Source organism: Glossina fuscipes, unplaced genomic scaffold, assembly GCF_014805625.2.
Source record: "Glossina fuscipes isolate IAEA_lab_2018 unplaced genomic scaffold, Yale_Gfus_2 64826, whole genome shotgun sequence".
NCBI classification, from domain to species: domain Eukaryota; kingdom Metazoa; phylum Arthropoda; class Insecta; order Diptera; family Glossinidae; genus Glossina; species Glossina fuscipes.
In genome coordinates, this window is record NW_024004013.1 from 1 (window position 1) to 16743 (window position 16743).

At 34.2% G+C, this 16743-nt stretch overlaps 1 protein-coding gene across 1 annotated transcript; it reads left to right on the forward strand.

The window, feature by feature from the left end:
* Positions 1-3649: 3649 nt before the first annotated feature.
* LOC119643840 lies at positions 3650-16543 on the forward strand (the record flags this gene model as incomplete). Its single annotated transcript, XM_038043344.1, has 6 exons — positions 3650-3848; positions 13045-13257; positions 14481-15299; positions 15362-15541; positions 15602-15991; positions 16048-16543. Coding segments are annotated over 6 exons (2280 nt in total), but the record flags the coding sequence as incomplete, so codon positions are not given.
* Positions 16544-16743: the final 200 nt, after the last annotated feature.

Below are 16743 nucleotides of genomic sequence, written 5' to 3' on the forward strand. Positions count from 1 at the left end.
TCCTTCCTGTTCTTACTTATCCTTCCTGCTCTTACTTATCCTTCCTGCTCTTACTTATCCTTCCTGTTCTTACTTACCTTTCCTGCTCTTACTTATCCTTCCTGCTCTTACTCTTCCTTATTCGCTTTCCTGGATGATTTTGTGCTCAGCCATGATGACTCTATGTTTTGCTCCATCTACTAAAGACAGGAATTTCCTCAAAATTTCGGACTGTAGATTGAACTCAAGAAACCAAGATGGATAGGCAAGTTTAGAATCGAGTTCTGAATCGATCGTTGTGATAAAAGATGAATTTATTCCAAACACTTGTGTCTGTTGCATACATCCACACAAAACTTAATACATCCTTCTACCACGTGCACAGTGCAGGGTATCAAAAATCACTTGTGACTATGTAACAATTAAATATACATTGATATGACACTCTAGAGTCAGATATCAAAGACAGTATTACTAACTCATGTAAAGAAGGTAATATCATGATTGGAAAGTAGACGCAAAACTTAAACGGGCGAGCGGGCAAGGCAAACACAAGCGAAGCAAAGAAACGGATTTAAAATTTGCAAATAGTAGCTCTTTATAAATGAATACACCGGATTGATTCGATTGAATTTCGAATATGGGCTAAGATTGAGATGGAAGTTGAAAGTTGAAAATTGCAATCGTTGGCAGAAAGTTTCAAAAGCATATGTACACATAGAAGTGGGAGGGCAAGACGGACGTGGTTAAACAACTTTTCAAAAATTGCTTGCTAAAGATATACATTTAAGCTGCTGATGCTCATTTAAAATATTTGTATACTTTTAAAACGTACGAGACATAAACACGCCCCTTATATAATTCGTTATGAAAAGTAATCTCATTCACAATTCACGTTGATTTTCATCTCTTGACACTTATGTTAACTTATTCTTGCCAAAAACTGTCTGCCAACTTGTAGAAGACCTAAAAGAAAGACAAATATAATAATTAGCAGTCAACCGCAGTGTCAGACTCGATGCAGAAAACATATAGTTTGTCCCACCGCTCTTTACTTTATATGATTTAGTTTTTAAGAATCGTAAAAGGAAACGTCTCGTTAACGTTTAACTAAGTTAAAGCGTGAATTGCTTAATTTTTCAGTTAATTGATTTGTCCATAGAACAATAACAGCAACAACAACAACAACAACACTAAACAAATAAACAAAACCTTACGTATGTAAGGTAAGGTAACGTGTATTATGCTAGGTAGCTGAGAAAATTTTAACAATTTCTCAATTAAAGTTACTAAGTTAGAGAACGACGACAACAAAAGAAATTACATTCAATTCATACATAAAATAATAAGTTAAACCCTACCTAGCACACTAATAACAAGGCCTACCTCAACTTATTCTTATGTGTGGAATTTTTGATGTGAGAACAACAAAGAACTGATGTGAGACAAAAACTTGAAAGTTCAATTGGATGGCATTGCATTGCGTTGCGTGCACTCAAATTATCAATGCATATAATTAACTTTAAAGTAAATACAAAAATTAGAGAATATTAGGCGAAAAAAAAATGAAACAATAAAACTGTTAGCTCAAAAATATTCCTATTTATAAATTCTTTATAAAATTTAATTCACCCCTCAGCCGCCATGAGCTTTTCACTCTACAGCCAAAAATGTTGGTTGAATGAGGGTTGCGTGCACTGAAAAATGGTTAAATCGTACAACACTTTTTCCGAACATCTGCGTCTGCCTCACTTATGCTGGCGGCGGCTCAAGAGCGGAAAGTGGGGAAGTGACTGTCCCAACTACCGTCCGATGAAAAAGATTTAATGATAGTTAGTCGCTTATAAGATCGAGTTAACATGAATGATTTAATCGTCCATCTGTTAATCGTCCCTGAAACTAAAATACAGCTTTCGCATTATAGGCTCTAGCTAAGCCGGCGACTGCTGTATTCTATCATTCAAATGGGCTCATGAATGTTCAGATGTTCTATTGAATAACAGAACAGATTTTGCAACAAAACACAAAAAGGCTGCACACACACTCATCAATCGATCTATATTTTCTCTTGAATATTTTAAAATTCGAAAAATTCTATAAAGATTTTGGCGAACATTCTTGTTTCATTCTCACCACCACATATTGGTGATTTTGTAGAAAGTACTAGGTATGTAAATATGAAACTGGAATTTTTCCATCGATGACCTCGGCACCACTTGCGAAGAATGTAAATGTTTGAAGTGGTGTTTTCTTTTTACAGCGTAGACATTTGGCAACATTAAGCAGTCGTGATATCCCGACGCACAAACACTTTTTCTAACAACATGAACATGTCGAGTTTTTCAGCATTTCTTTGTTTTCTAGGACAACATAAAAAGAAGAATGAATTTGTTTTGATTATCGTAGGTGTAAAAATTCATCAGTAAATCCAGGCAGACAATCCGCAACCATCAGAAAAGTGTGTTAGTAGTGTGTTATTAGTTGTTAAAGTCTGATGGAACTTTTCACACCAAACGCTACCACCAACAAGTAATCGATTCGAACCGTTCCGCTTTTCAAAAAACGAACGAAATATCAATCCGTAGAGCGAAACCGATCCGCGATACGCAGTAAAAGCACTCAACTAGTCCGCGCAGCTTACTCGCCACAGTTAAGTTAACCCAACCCCCGCGTGTTTGCATCGATGGAACACGCATATACTTCTTACGACAATGACTGGTTCGCCCCAAAGAGTAACAATTTCTTCGCCACGTCACCCATAAATTCATGTTTACATATTCGATCAGTGTAGGACTCCAAGTCCTATCCGGCTATCTGGACGAAGAAGAAGAATCATTTTATTCTGAATTTTATTCGTGAAGAATTCAACAATCTTGCGACATTCCAATATCATTACCATACATACACATACATACTAAAGTGGATTATAGATGAATTTCTTAATCTGAGGAAGTTTTGCTCATTGTTTGATTGAATTTGAAAGAGAAGAAATCCCGAAAAACTTGATTATTGCATAAAACAAACGAATAAGTGTAAGATATTTTTTTTTTAAATTTTCAACAACTTGCCTTGTTTGTTAATTTATAATAATTAATTTGTGAAGTAACAGCAAACAACAGCAAACAAAAACTGTTTTCTGTTTTGTTATTTTACTGATTTTTTTATTTTTATTTGTTTTTTTTTTTTTTCCTATTAAAAAAAACAGAAAAAATTGTGCAACTATTTAACTAAATACTACAAGACATTAATAGTGAAAATGGTGAATATTACCGTGAACATAAAACGTTATATAAGCATTTTGAAAAAGAAATTGTCGCTATGGACATAAATTAAGTGTCTCCCTTGTTCGCCCCCTTTGGCCAGCAATCAAATCAAATGTCTTAACTTTCATTTGGCAATATCGTATGGGCACACTTCCTGAATGTCCACACACGTTCAACTTGTCACATCGCGTTTGGTTTAACCAAAAAAAAAAAAAAAAAAAAAAAATTAGGTGAAAAGATTTGTGAACAGCGCACGTACATTAACGCCACAAATTGTAGTTTGCCAGTAATATTAGGCTTAAGCCTTTCTTTCTCCTTCTCTTTCTCCTTCTCTTTCACTTTTTCTTTCTCTTTCTTTTGCTTGTTTTTTTTTTTCTTCACATTTGTTTTAATATAATTTTCACAAATTTCATTTGCTTTTGTTTGCAGAGCTGCCTTGCAGTTTTCCTGGCTCACCAGCTCACAGTACGGTTGTATTTTCGAATGTTAATCTTACGCACGGTACAGTGGCCTCTTATTCGTGCGAGCGTGGTTTTGAATTATTGGGACCGGCTCGACGTGTCTGCGATAAGGGCACATGGATGCCGGAAGGCATACCATTTTGCGGTAAGTGTTAAGTTATTTATTGCATTAATATCCCATAATTAATATAATAATAAAGTGTAAGCGTTTCGCATAAGATTCCAAATAATTTGCCTTAAGGTGATGAGTAAAATTTTGTTTGTAATCATATGATTTTTGCAGAACGAGAGAGAGCACAACTCAATTTTAACTCCAGCTTAAGGCTTTACCTCAATGAAGATTTCTTTAAACTTTTCATGACTTCTTTAATATCTCACTTATCTCACTATATATATATATATATATATGTGTGTGTGTGTGCCTTAGGAGTATAGACATACATAAAGTGTGTTAACTCATTTCATACATAAATACATGCATGAAAAATGCAAGCACACTCACACACACACACGCACACACACACTTACACTTACACTTACACGCATACACGGAAACATACAACAACAAACACATATTAGCAAGTAATAAGTAATCCATACAAGGCATGAGAACGAAAATTTAATTAAATGATTATCTTAACTACCACTTCACAGTTTCGGGTTACTCTCACAGTACACTCGTATCGCATTTATCAAAACAACATGAAAAGTTAAGAAAACAACAATATCAGCAACAAACCGTAACACAGAGTAGGTCAGTGGTAATGTCTCTGTTTGTTGCGTTGTTATTTTAAGTAAGAGTGTTGTGATTGACTAACTAACTAACTAACTAACTAACTAACTAACTAACTGACAAGTCAAGCAAAAGACAAGTAGTAACAAATGAGTAAGAAAATATGAATTAAGTTTCTAAAGCAAACTTAACATATAAGAAAGCTTTAAACGCTTAATCGCTAAACGGGAATACCTATCACTTCAAGTAAAAATATTTTAATATAAAAAGTATTGAGCCTTTAAAGAGAAGAAAAAACATTAATTTTATTACAAGGTTTTACCTAACACGATCTCTCCTAATTGGAACACTTTTTAATTGAATTGACCTGTGGTCGTAAAAAATGGATTCAAATTCGATTTGTTTAAAATTTGTAAAACATTCTTGTTTACAGTCTTCTATGTAGGCCGACTATGGCCTAAATCATTAGTCACTCTATTTAGATTGTATTGCGAAATGGTGTGAAAATTCGTATCATATATCGTATTGGGTAAATTTTATGCCATATATACCTACATTTCAAGTTCTACTTCAAACACAATTGAACAGCATCTCTCCTAAGAAGTTACGTAATCGTTATAAGTATGGAGCTGTTTTATTTACGAATGAATTTTTTAGGTTATCTTCCAAGTTAAAATAAAAATTCTAATAAGATTCTAATAAATTTTACTAACTATGAGGTGATCCAAGGATCAATTTAGACAATGTTTTAAACGAGACTAATAGGAGAATAGATGAAAAACACGCTATAGTTGTGAGTCTGGCAGATAAAAAGATACTGCGCACATCAGCTAAAACTATATGTTTACACAACAAAATCTCCTGATCATCTTTCTATTCTATATTTATTAACTCTTCTACACAATCCCAATACATCTCGAGTGTTGGTTATAACCGAGCTATACACTGTAACTGTAACTGTCTGTATGTGTGCGATTATCAAAATGTTGTAAAATATCTTAGTAACGGTAAGCGTAACAATGCCGAATTCGGGGTTGAAAAATTTGAACCAACTTTTCTTATCGACATCAGCTATAGATTTAAAATTCTTTCAGACTTGTATGTAAGTTTGCATTTGCTAAAAACTTTTCAGCAAAATGTCAAACCGAATATCGAAAAACTTTCAGTAATAAAGAATGAACGGAAGGAAAGGACGTATGGACGAACATCGAGATATGGGAAAATCTATTCAATTACGCTGATCTCGAACACATATATAAATGTATATTTTTCACCAAAATATCAAATCAAAGCCTCAAACTTTACGAAGAATAGCTTTCAGCAATAAAGAATGGACGGACGGACGGACGGACATCTATTTAATACATATTTACACACATATTGTTGAGCAAAATATTAAATCAAGCTGCGAACTTTGCGAAGAATAGCTCTCAGCAATAAAGAATGGACGGACAGACGGACGGACATCTATTCAATATATATCTACACACATATTGTTGAGCAAAATATTAAATCAAATTAATATACATTTTATGGGATTGGTAATCGTTTCTGTTGCTTGTCGCAAACACCACAACAAATTTTCTATACCATCAATCTTGAAAGAAACTCTTGAGCGCAGAGTTAAAACAGAAACTTATCACTATAAAGTCGCAAACTTTTCACTATGCATAAAGTGTGGTTATAAATATTCAAAGGGTAAAAAAAAACAAAAAAAAACTCCATACTTCTCGCCAAGCACTCTCACTCTCGCTTAGCTTCTACAGATAAATGATATTTTTTCTTGTATTCTCCATGAAAAAAGACTCCCACGTTGATTTCTTTTTCCTCTTTTTTTTGTTTTTTTCTTTTTTCTTCAATTTTCAATGAAATCTAACAACGTTTATGATTATGTACTTTCAAATACCTATTGTTGTGCATGAAAATTGTTCTTTTGTGAGTGCAGTAAGGGTCAAGGTTGTCGCAGTTGTTCGCCATTCTTAAGATAACAATCGAAAGACATTAAAAAAGACAAACCTGCGCTTTAATAGATAATAGGAGGCAATTAATCGCATAGCATAAGATTTTTCTTTACAGAGATCGGCAACGTTAGCGTACAAGCAAAAGTAAAAAAATCCGCGGGAATATGTTAGTTGATCTCATATATCATTACATGCGATTGTCAATCATACAAATGCCATGGATATTAGGTGCTTGCAAGTATTTTGATAATTCTTTCACTTGACTAAGCATTTATTGAGAAAAATAGCAAATGGAAAATTGAGATTTTATATGGGGAAAGGTCAAAATCATTCAATTAAATCGTTATGCACATTGATGATACCTCGTATTAGTTAATCATTTTCACCAAGAGATGACACTGCTCGGAATACATGCAAGCACCTATTGACATGAATTATAGGATGAATTTTAAAATTTTCTAAAGGCTAAATATTTTTTCGCCAATATATTTAAATCAATTGTGTTTTTATTTTTTTCTTTCGGTTTTGTTTTCTTTTTACTTTAAAACTTAACACGCTCACGCATTGTCAAATGTTTAAGTTTTAAGCTAACGTTCTTTGCTTGAGTTCTGGCCGAACTAGTTGGAAAATTGGTAACACCAGTTTTATTTATATATATGTTTATTTTTTTTTTTCATTATTGCTGTTGTTGTTATTTTATATTAAACAAAATAAATTGTCTGCACGATCATGTTGCATTCCTTTCATTTCAAAGTTTCTCTTAAAAATTTGTTTGAAAAGTTTTAGTTTTGGCATAATTTTTATATAAAATAAAATCCAGTTCTTTTAACATTGACAAAAGTGGGTTAAAATTTTTATAGAATTTTTTCGTTGTTTTTTTTTTTTTTCTTTTTTCTACATTTTTTGTTAAATGGTATTTTGATAAAGAATGCTTCTACAAACTTTGCTACCAAGTCTATGAATTGCTTATGTTGCAAACTAGCGCATATATGCATTTCGTTGTACATGTCGAGCCATGGACGTAAATGCACATCATTGATTATTACTCTTTGTGTTTCTAATAGGACCAATCGTTCAGCGGATGCCCCCTACTCGTATAATGCGACGACTGTCAAGGAAAGAGAAACTGAGTAAGAAGTATGCAGATCGTGGTCGTAGCGGAGTGGGTGTGCGTCTCTAGTGGACAGGTGTTCTGGCGCTTATCGACTAAGCAAATAAAACTCTACCGCACTTGAGATTTGAACAAGTGCAAAAACTGTGACTAACCAGTTGCGGTTTTTACCTACTCGACTGCTAAGGCGGATTTAAGGAGCAAATGTCACGGGAATATTCAACTCTTATCAAGCAAAATATGTCAACGACATGTTCATCTACTGGGAAGTCATTTAAAGATGCCAAAGTATTTTGAAAATTTGAACATTCGTTAGTACAATTAAAAAGGGCAAGAGCTTTAAATTTAAAACCTGATCAGGCTAAATGTTACCCGGTCTCATAGTTAAATTTTCAACCAAAATAACTGTTGTCTATATAGTATATCCGTGCAAACAGATATCTCCAACGTTCATTAGTTTTGTTGTTTGATTTCGGCTGCTGCCCTGGCCGATCAAACATTTTTAGGAGTTTCTGGTGAGAATGGCGTTGGACCGCCTGGAGGATCATAAAAGTGCAAAGACAATGAATTGCAAGACATATCGAACAATTTAGCAGTTGATCTATCAACTCTTTCAAGGATACAAAGCTGCAGCTCGAACGGGAAGCTCTGCTGAACCCGCTGTCCTTACCATATGTAGCGCTTTCTAATTACCACTGATCGATATATATGGGATAAGCGGCGTTGTGTTAGGTATAATCGTATCGACCTTCAATGATCAATCTTTCTTTTTTTAAATTTTTTTTTTTTTTTTTTTTTTGCAATTTTATGATAAGAAAAATCTCAACAATTTCACTTCGTATCTTAGTGCATTCCAGATGCGCATCGATAACGTCTTAGCTGTACATACTGATATAAAAAATCTTAGTTTTGGATGTCTATGACGTGGCGTTCCTATTGTTTTCAATTGAAAAATAAAAGAGAAGAAGAAAAAAAAAAATAATTATTGACACGAATACTTTTCGCATATCACTTATTTGATGACTTGAATGAATTGAAAATTACAAGTTAGTCAAGAAGCTATCCGTACAAGTAGGTCGAGAAATGTTTGTAGGGTAAAATTTGTCATGCCAGCGGTTGTTATTTTATAACAAAATGGTTTCCCATTTACCAAGAAACTTATAAACAACAATCTGAACGATAAACAATCGCTTCATAGTCTTAAAAGCAGAATTGTCTTAAGTGAAACTTTTTAAATTTCCATTAGAATATGTTTTCCTTTTTTTTTCATATTTCCCTATATTTCTGGGCACAGCGCGAAGCAATGCATTCCTTCTCAAAATGCTTAGTAGAATACCTTAATACTATTGAAATTCATATTTAACCGATATGCATGCACAGTTTTCATTTTTTGTTGTATAATACTTAAAAAAAAAAAATAAAAAAAAAAAAAAAAAAGAATCCATAACGGTCAACTACATACATAATCAATTGATTATGCATTAAACCATCAGGAATTTACACAAAACAATAACACACTCACTGAACATCAACGCTCGTGAAATCGCAAACAGAAAGTAACTAAAGTAAACTACAAGTTGAGAGTTAAAATTTAATTGTAACTAACAACATGCAACGTTGTTTTCCTCAGTATGCTGTCTATATATTTTTTATTTTGAAAAATATAAAAAAAAAGAAAAGAGAAATGAAAACAATTAACGAAACATAAAGAAAGACCGATAATAACAACAACAATGTTTGCAATGTTTCAGTTGCCAAGCATGGTTACGTACCCTAGATTTGATTACCAGTGTAAGTGCGGAGTAAAAATGTTAAAAGACAAACAAAAAAAAACACCACAGACAACGGTATGCGATTTGAGTCGACTTTTTTCATTCGCATTAAAGATGCACTAGATTTGTGCCATCCAGTACTACGCATCGGAAATCTCAAAAGATATTTATATTCTTGATCATATCTTGATCAAGTCCTAATCGGCCAACCGAGCATTTCCCAAACTCAAAACAAAGTGAAGCGCATCGCTATTGATGGATGTAAATATAAGTAGGTAGGTAAGTAGGCAGTTAAAAAATAATTCAACTTGAACTGATGCAGACGCTAGAAACGCTGAGAAGTCTTCGATATGCATTTCCGAGCATTAAACTCTTACGAAATAGTTTTGCATGATGCTAATGGGAAAATGTCAGCAATGATGATGAGTGCACCGCTATTTTGCATTTTGTTTTCTAGGAAAGCAGTAAGTGCGCGTTTTGAATTACGCAACTCTTAGGTTTCTATCGTAATTTTCCCCATTTTAAGACTGTAATAAACAAAAAGACCGATGGACATTCAAACAACTTAGCACGAGTACGTTGATGTCTATAGGTTGCTGTGAGACGTCAAAAACAAACGTAATCATCTCTTCATGCTATGCAATGATTGGTCTTGGTTTTTATACGTGAAAGACGGACCGGATGACCAACGTCTAAATTCGTAGAACAAAACGTATTACATATGACGTAATGGCGTGAAAGTCGTTAGGGAAAATATTATGAAAAGCAATAAAAATATTTTCAATGTAAATGAAACAAGAAGATTGTGTGGCGAGCCCGTGAATAAGATAAATCTTTTTTTTTTTTATCCAAACGGCAGACGCTTAAGCCGAATTAGTTTTAACTTGACTTGAAGTGATTTTTATTTTGAAAAAAAAACCGGTAAACGATATTGCACTTTACTCTGATCGAGTCGTTACAAATCAAATGAAAAAATTAATGTACCCTTCGTGTTGGATAGGCAGAAAGGAAATAAAAAATTAAATAAAGTTAAAGTAAAGCGCATTCTGAACATCAATTAAACTATAAAAAAAAAGATTACATTTAAGTAAATAAAACCGCTTTTACTCATAAGCAATTGCGGCAAACTAAGGCAAATGTTTTTAGATATACAAGTACATTTAATGTTATTGTAAAGTAAGTTAGTTATCAGTCACTAATACTTAAATGTACAACGGTATAAATATGACAAAACAATAAAACGCAAAGATTTTAAAAGATGTTTTTTTTTCACGTTTTCATAAAAATTTCATTACTTTCTCTTTTTACTGAAATATTCTTACGATATGTTTGTATTGTTTCAAGAAAGGAAAAAAAGAAAAGAAAAACAAGCTTCACAATCGTCATGAATTGTAATAAAATCTTTTTTTATTAAGAAAGTGAAACTCCATTAATTATATTTAATTAAATGTTTAATAAAATTAAAATTTAAAATATATGACACAAAAACATATCAGTTCGCTGGACACTTCCGAAACTGCAAAAATCAACAAACAAACACACAAACCAAAAAACAAGAGACAAGGAGACGAAAGAAAAAAATATAAAATAAATAAATAAATAAAGAAATCGTACGAGTAAGTTGTTAATGACAAACTGTTAGCAAACAAATGTTTTTCTTTTTCTTTTTATTATTTTATTTTTTTATTTTATTTTTTATTTATTTATTTATTTTTTTTATTTATTTTTTTTTTTTGTCTCTCTATTAAGCCAAATATGTCGCTTAAAGATTTGCACAACTTTCACACCACAAGGAATGACTTATAATATCTATGTGAGGAGAGATATTAATTATCATTAAAAATGTATAATTAGTATGCATGAGGTATTCTTTCAATTGCAAGTATTTGCAAACGGAGAAAATTTCATTGCTATTAAATCATTTAAAAGTCTCAACTCACGATATCTCAGCTGAATTGTCAAAATTTAGTTAAATAAAATTTCATTAAAATATTTCAACAATTTCCATGGCATGGCATGCAGGCTAGCAAAAGAAAATATAACACATAGACTGACAGACAGACAAGTTTAAACCGATTGAGAGAATGATTCTGACTTGATCGATGTGATCCTTTTAGATGTATTATACATCCGCGCAAACTTAAAATACACTTTTACCACAAGTGGCATAAGATATAAAAGGACGAACTTTTTACAATCTTTTTGCAAGGAAAAGTCAAGCCTCCTTTTACGAATAACCGATATAATGACCTACTTCACTCAATAAGCTATTCACTGACTTTCCGAGTTCAATTGCTTGCTAGGGAGGCGAATGCACATTCCTCTTCGTCATCTCTTAGAAAACATGCTCTTTATGTTCTCTGGTATTAAAAAATTGAATGGTTTAAGTAAGAACAGGTCGACTATTAAATACTTTACACCACTCCGCCTGATACACTTGTTCCCGCTTACACGTTATTTTTATGCAAAGCCATACTTTTCATGGAGACCCGCATATTGCAGGAATCCTTATAGGCATTGCTAACCAATAGATCTTCGTTAAGGTTCATTTTTATGTCAATTTACTCTTACGAATACAAATTTTCGCCATGAAACATCAAAAATTATATATTTTTTGCTATATAAAGACTTAATTTTCGTAGGAAGATGAGAGAGGGTTCAAAAGATTGCCCCAGCGAAAGCAGAATGCGCAAATACTATTATAGAGCGTGTTTTGCCGAGAAATATTGAAAATTGTAAAAAGTGTACCCATTTTCAATAGCGTTCATCCTTGGGTCAAAGCACATCAGTGTTCATTAATATATGTTAAAAATTACGACCTATAGCTTCAACAAAATACTCAATGAGCATTAATCGGACGGACAGACGGATAGACAAATCCAGAATCGTTTTCTGGATAGGTCGTCTATATTAAGCCCTTCCGCGTGGTATATACGTCCACACAAAGTTAGTATATCTTGTATCGCAAGCGGTGTAGAGTAGGAGAACGATCAAATCTACGATAATTCTTTTACTATAAGCTAAAGAAAGGAAAGATCGAAAGATTCCAATCTAACCGGAATGTAATTGCCGGCCCTACGTTCATGACCCAAATGTCTAAATTTCAAACTTCCATTGAATTTGATTCTTGCGCCAACCTTCCTTTCAAACGGTTTTTTTTTTTTTAAAAGAATTTTCCAATTAAATTTCTGAATATTTACTCTTTGTTTTTATTCATAAAAGCATTATTGTTTTCACTCTTCAAATAAGCAAACAAGTAATTTATAAATTTAAATTTTGTTTTTGTTTTTTTTTTTTTTTCTCAAAATATATTTAGTGGTAAGAACCTTCAGGTGATTAACAGAATGCTTTAGTGAAAAACGTTAATAAGAATAATAAAATTAATTATTTACTATTATTCATAAACATGAGAAGATCTTATATACAATGGCAAAGCGTAGGCAAAGGCAAGGTTAGGTTAGGTTTTCGAAAAGCGCAACAAACTTCACTACCACCTTCAACTTGTAATTATCGTATATCTATGAAAGACTTTGAGGGATCACAATGCCGTCAAGTCATTGCTTCTTCTTCTTTAATATTTTCATAGGAACGTTTCTTCATTTTAATTTTTTTATTTACGCTTATTCGATTGGTTCGATTATTGTTCGAATACAAGTGAAACCGATTGCTTGAATTACCTTGAACTTTTTGGAATCTTTCCATTTAACGAATCAATTTTTTTAATAAATTTTTTAATTTTTTTTTATTTTGTTATCTTGTTTCAGTACTTAATGTTGCTGCCGGGAAGGCACCTATGCAAATATCCACTGAAGCTTCAGGAGCTCCGCAGAAAGCTATTGATGGTTCCACGTCAGCTTTCTTTACACCTGAAACATGCTCGTTAACGAAAGCAGAACGTTCACCGTGGTGGTATGTGAATCTATTGGAGCCATATATGGTGCAACTGGTGCGCTTGGACTTTGGCAAATCCTGTTGCGGTAATTTTATGCATACATACTATAGTCAATAAATCATATATAACGAAAGATCAATAAACCGGCGAAAAGTGTTGCAAACAAAAGTAAAAACAAAATGAAAATCGAAAAACATTTAAAGGTTTGCTGTCACGGGCACGCGATATTATTCAATATGAGAGGCAATTAAATATTATTTTGTTATTGAAGGAGGGGCAGAGATCACTTTGCAACCGACAAGATGCTGATGAAAATAACAGATTTTACTAACATTCATTATCGTCATAACCGAATGCGCTTTTTATGGTTGTTTACTCACAATCAATAGTACAAAGCCGTTTTCCACCATTCCATAAACTCTCTCTCTCTCTCTCTCTCTCTCTCTCTCTCTCTCTCTCTCTCTCTCTCTCTCTCTCTTCCTCTATCTCTGTTCTTTCTATTTTCTTTTTTTTTTTTCTATCTTTCTCTTTCCTTCCTAGTCTGTTTCCCTTACCCTTTTATTGCTTTCACTTGGTCAATCTTCCTTGCCTCTCTACTTATTGCTATCCAATAGTAAGCAAATCAACTAAGAGCGATCAAGTTGAAATTGTTGTTAAAGATACAATTTTGAGAGTTTTGCCTTGATGCGCGCTTCTTCCATTTCTTCATCGATGTGTTAGACAACTAAATAGAAAAAATTCACCTTTCACAGAGAGGCAGAAATGTTTTTGTTTTGTATAGTCTTAACAACTTAACACTGATGCAATAGCGGCGACAATGTATTTTAAATAATGTGGCCGCCGCATTACCATTACTAATACTAGGTCCGTTACTGAGAAAACATTTGCACAATTTATGATCACTTTCACTAATATTTTGAGTAAAATCAATGCGGTCAGCAAATTCAAATTAAATTGCCCCAAAAATTATGCAGTCGTCGGAAAAGTCGTGACGCGCTCTCGACGCGAAACTCACTTGTCGATGGCTACAAAGTAGAATAATAATTTTTCTCAATTTTGCTGTAGACAAAATCCGCATACCCTCGCCATAATCGCGATCAGCTAAAACAATTAATAAATCACTTTTAAATTTCTTCCTTTTTGTTTTTGCCTCGATTTAAGAAAAATTATCGACTATTAAATATAAATATTTTTTAAAAGTCAATATTACATAAATAATCGTTTATAAAACTTTAAATTGCGGACTCGTTTAATATCAACACTTTTAATGCTCGTAATGCGTTACATAATTTCTTTGTATTTATGTAGGAAACAAGCCAGCTACAGTCGTAGTGCGAGTGGGCAACAATCGTCCTGATTTAGGCACCAATCCTATATGTAATCGTTTTACTGGCCTCTTAGAGGAAGGCCAACCCCTATTCTTACCTTGTAATCCTCCGATGCCCGGTGCTTTCGTTTCGGTACATTTGGAGACTAATATTCCGAATCAATTGTCTATTTGCGAGGCTTTCGTTTACACGGACCAAGCTTTGCCTATCGAACGTTGTCCCAGTTTTCGGGATCAACCACCCGGTGCTTTAGCTTCATACAATGGAAAATGCTATATTTTTTATAATCGTCAACCTTTAAATTTCTTGGATTCTTTATCGTTTTGCCGCAGTCGCGGCGGTACACTTATCAGCGAAAGCAATCCGGCTTTGCAGGGTTTCATTAGCTGGGAATTGTGGCGTCGCCATCGCAGTGATGTTACCTCTCAATATTGGATGGGCGCCGTCAGAGATGCTGACGATCGCAACAATTGGAAGTGGGTTAACGGTGAGGAGGTGACCGTATCATTTTGGAATCATCCGGAAGGTGACGAAGATTGCGCTCGTTTCGACGGCTCGAAAGGCTGGCTATGGAGTGATACCAATTGCAATACAATGTTAAATTTTATATGCCAACATCAACCCAAAACCTGTGGGAGACCGGAACAACCTCCAAACTCGACCATGATTGCACTAAATGGTTTTGAAGTCGGTGCTCAGATTAAATATGCTTGCGACAGCAATCACTTGCTGGTTGGTCCTTCAACCCGAACATGTCTCGACACGGGTTTCTACAACGAATTCCCGCCGGTATGTAAATGTAAGTAAATGCAAATTGTTTATAAGCTTTAAGAGAGAAAAATAAAATTTTTTTCACTGCAGATATCGAGTGCGGTTTACCTGCTTCCATACCTCATGGCAGCTATGACCTTATAAATGGTACTGTGGGCTACCTTAGCTTGGTTAAATATTCTTGCCATGAAGGCTACGAAATAATAGGACGTGCCTTATTAACCTGCGATTTTGATGAACGTTGGAACGGACCACCACCTCGGTGTGAAAGTAAGAGAAACCTCAATTTTTTCAGTGTCAGTTACTTAAAATTACTTTCCCCTCATGAAGTTGTCGAGTGCGATACCCTACCTGGTAATTATTACAACACAATTATTTCTGCTCCCAATGGAACGTATTACGGATCAAGAGTGGAAATCTCATGCCCTAATGGCTATCGTCTGGAAGGTCCCCGTATTCTAAGTTGTTTGGCTACGGGCCAATGGAGTAGTGCTTTGCCGCGTTGTATTAAACTAGAACCAACTACCGTAGCACCACCGCCATCGCCGTCGACGACTGTTACTACGACAACCACAACAACTACGCAAAAACCAAAAACTATTCCAACAACAACAACGAAAAGACCTTACAAAATTAGTACTACTACAAGTACTACGACAACCAGCACAACTTCAACTCCTAACAGTGGCGGTCCCCAGCATCCAGACCTCACCAATGAAGGTAAGCCCTCTTCAACTTTGATTTAGGCAAAGATTTTATTTTAACTAATAATTTAGCAGATTCCGATGAAGAAGTCACTTATGTTGTACCTGGTACTGTACGCGAAGAATTTCCGCCACGCCGCACTATACGCCCACCAGTGTTGATACCAAAGAAACCTATTTCCACACCGACTACGCACTCACCCACAATTATATATTCTACTAGCACTAGTAAATCATCTTCAGTTTATATACCGACACGTTCTCGTACACCCTATATACCTAGTACTTTGGAAACAACAACAACCACACGTAATACCCAAAATATCTTGCTTAATGCTCATCCCCAGGATAATGAAATTGCCGATAGCGTCAATATACGTCATAATCAAGTGCCTAATGTTAATATCCCATATTCAGTAGAAAATTCAGACCGCAAGGAAACCAAAGAAGCTAAATTGAACTTAGGTGCCATTGTAGCTTTAGGTGCCTTTGGTGGGTTTGTCTTCTTAGCAGCCGTTATTACCACCATAGTGATATTAGTACGCAGGTAAGTCCTTCACACACGGCGGACGAAGAAAAATTACTTCTAAATCAAACATTTCTCTGCCATACGGAAATGGTTTACAATATATTTAAATCCACTTATTTCTTCACCACAGTATTTTTACTAATTAATTTTATTTAGCAATGTACTGATACCTTTCTTGCGCTTCTGCAGAATTAAAATCAAGACAATTACAAATTGTTGAATTTATGGAGGTCTAGGCT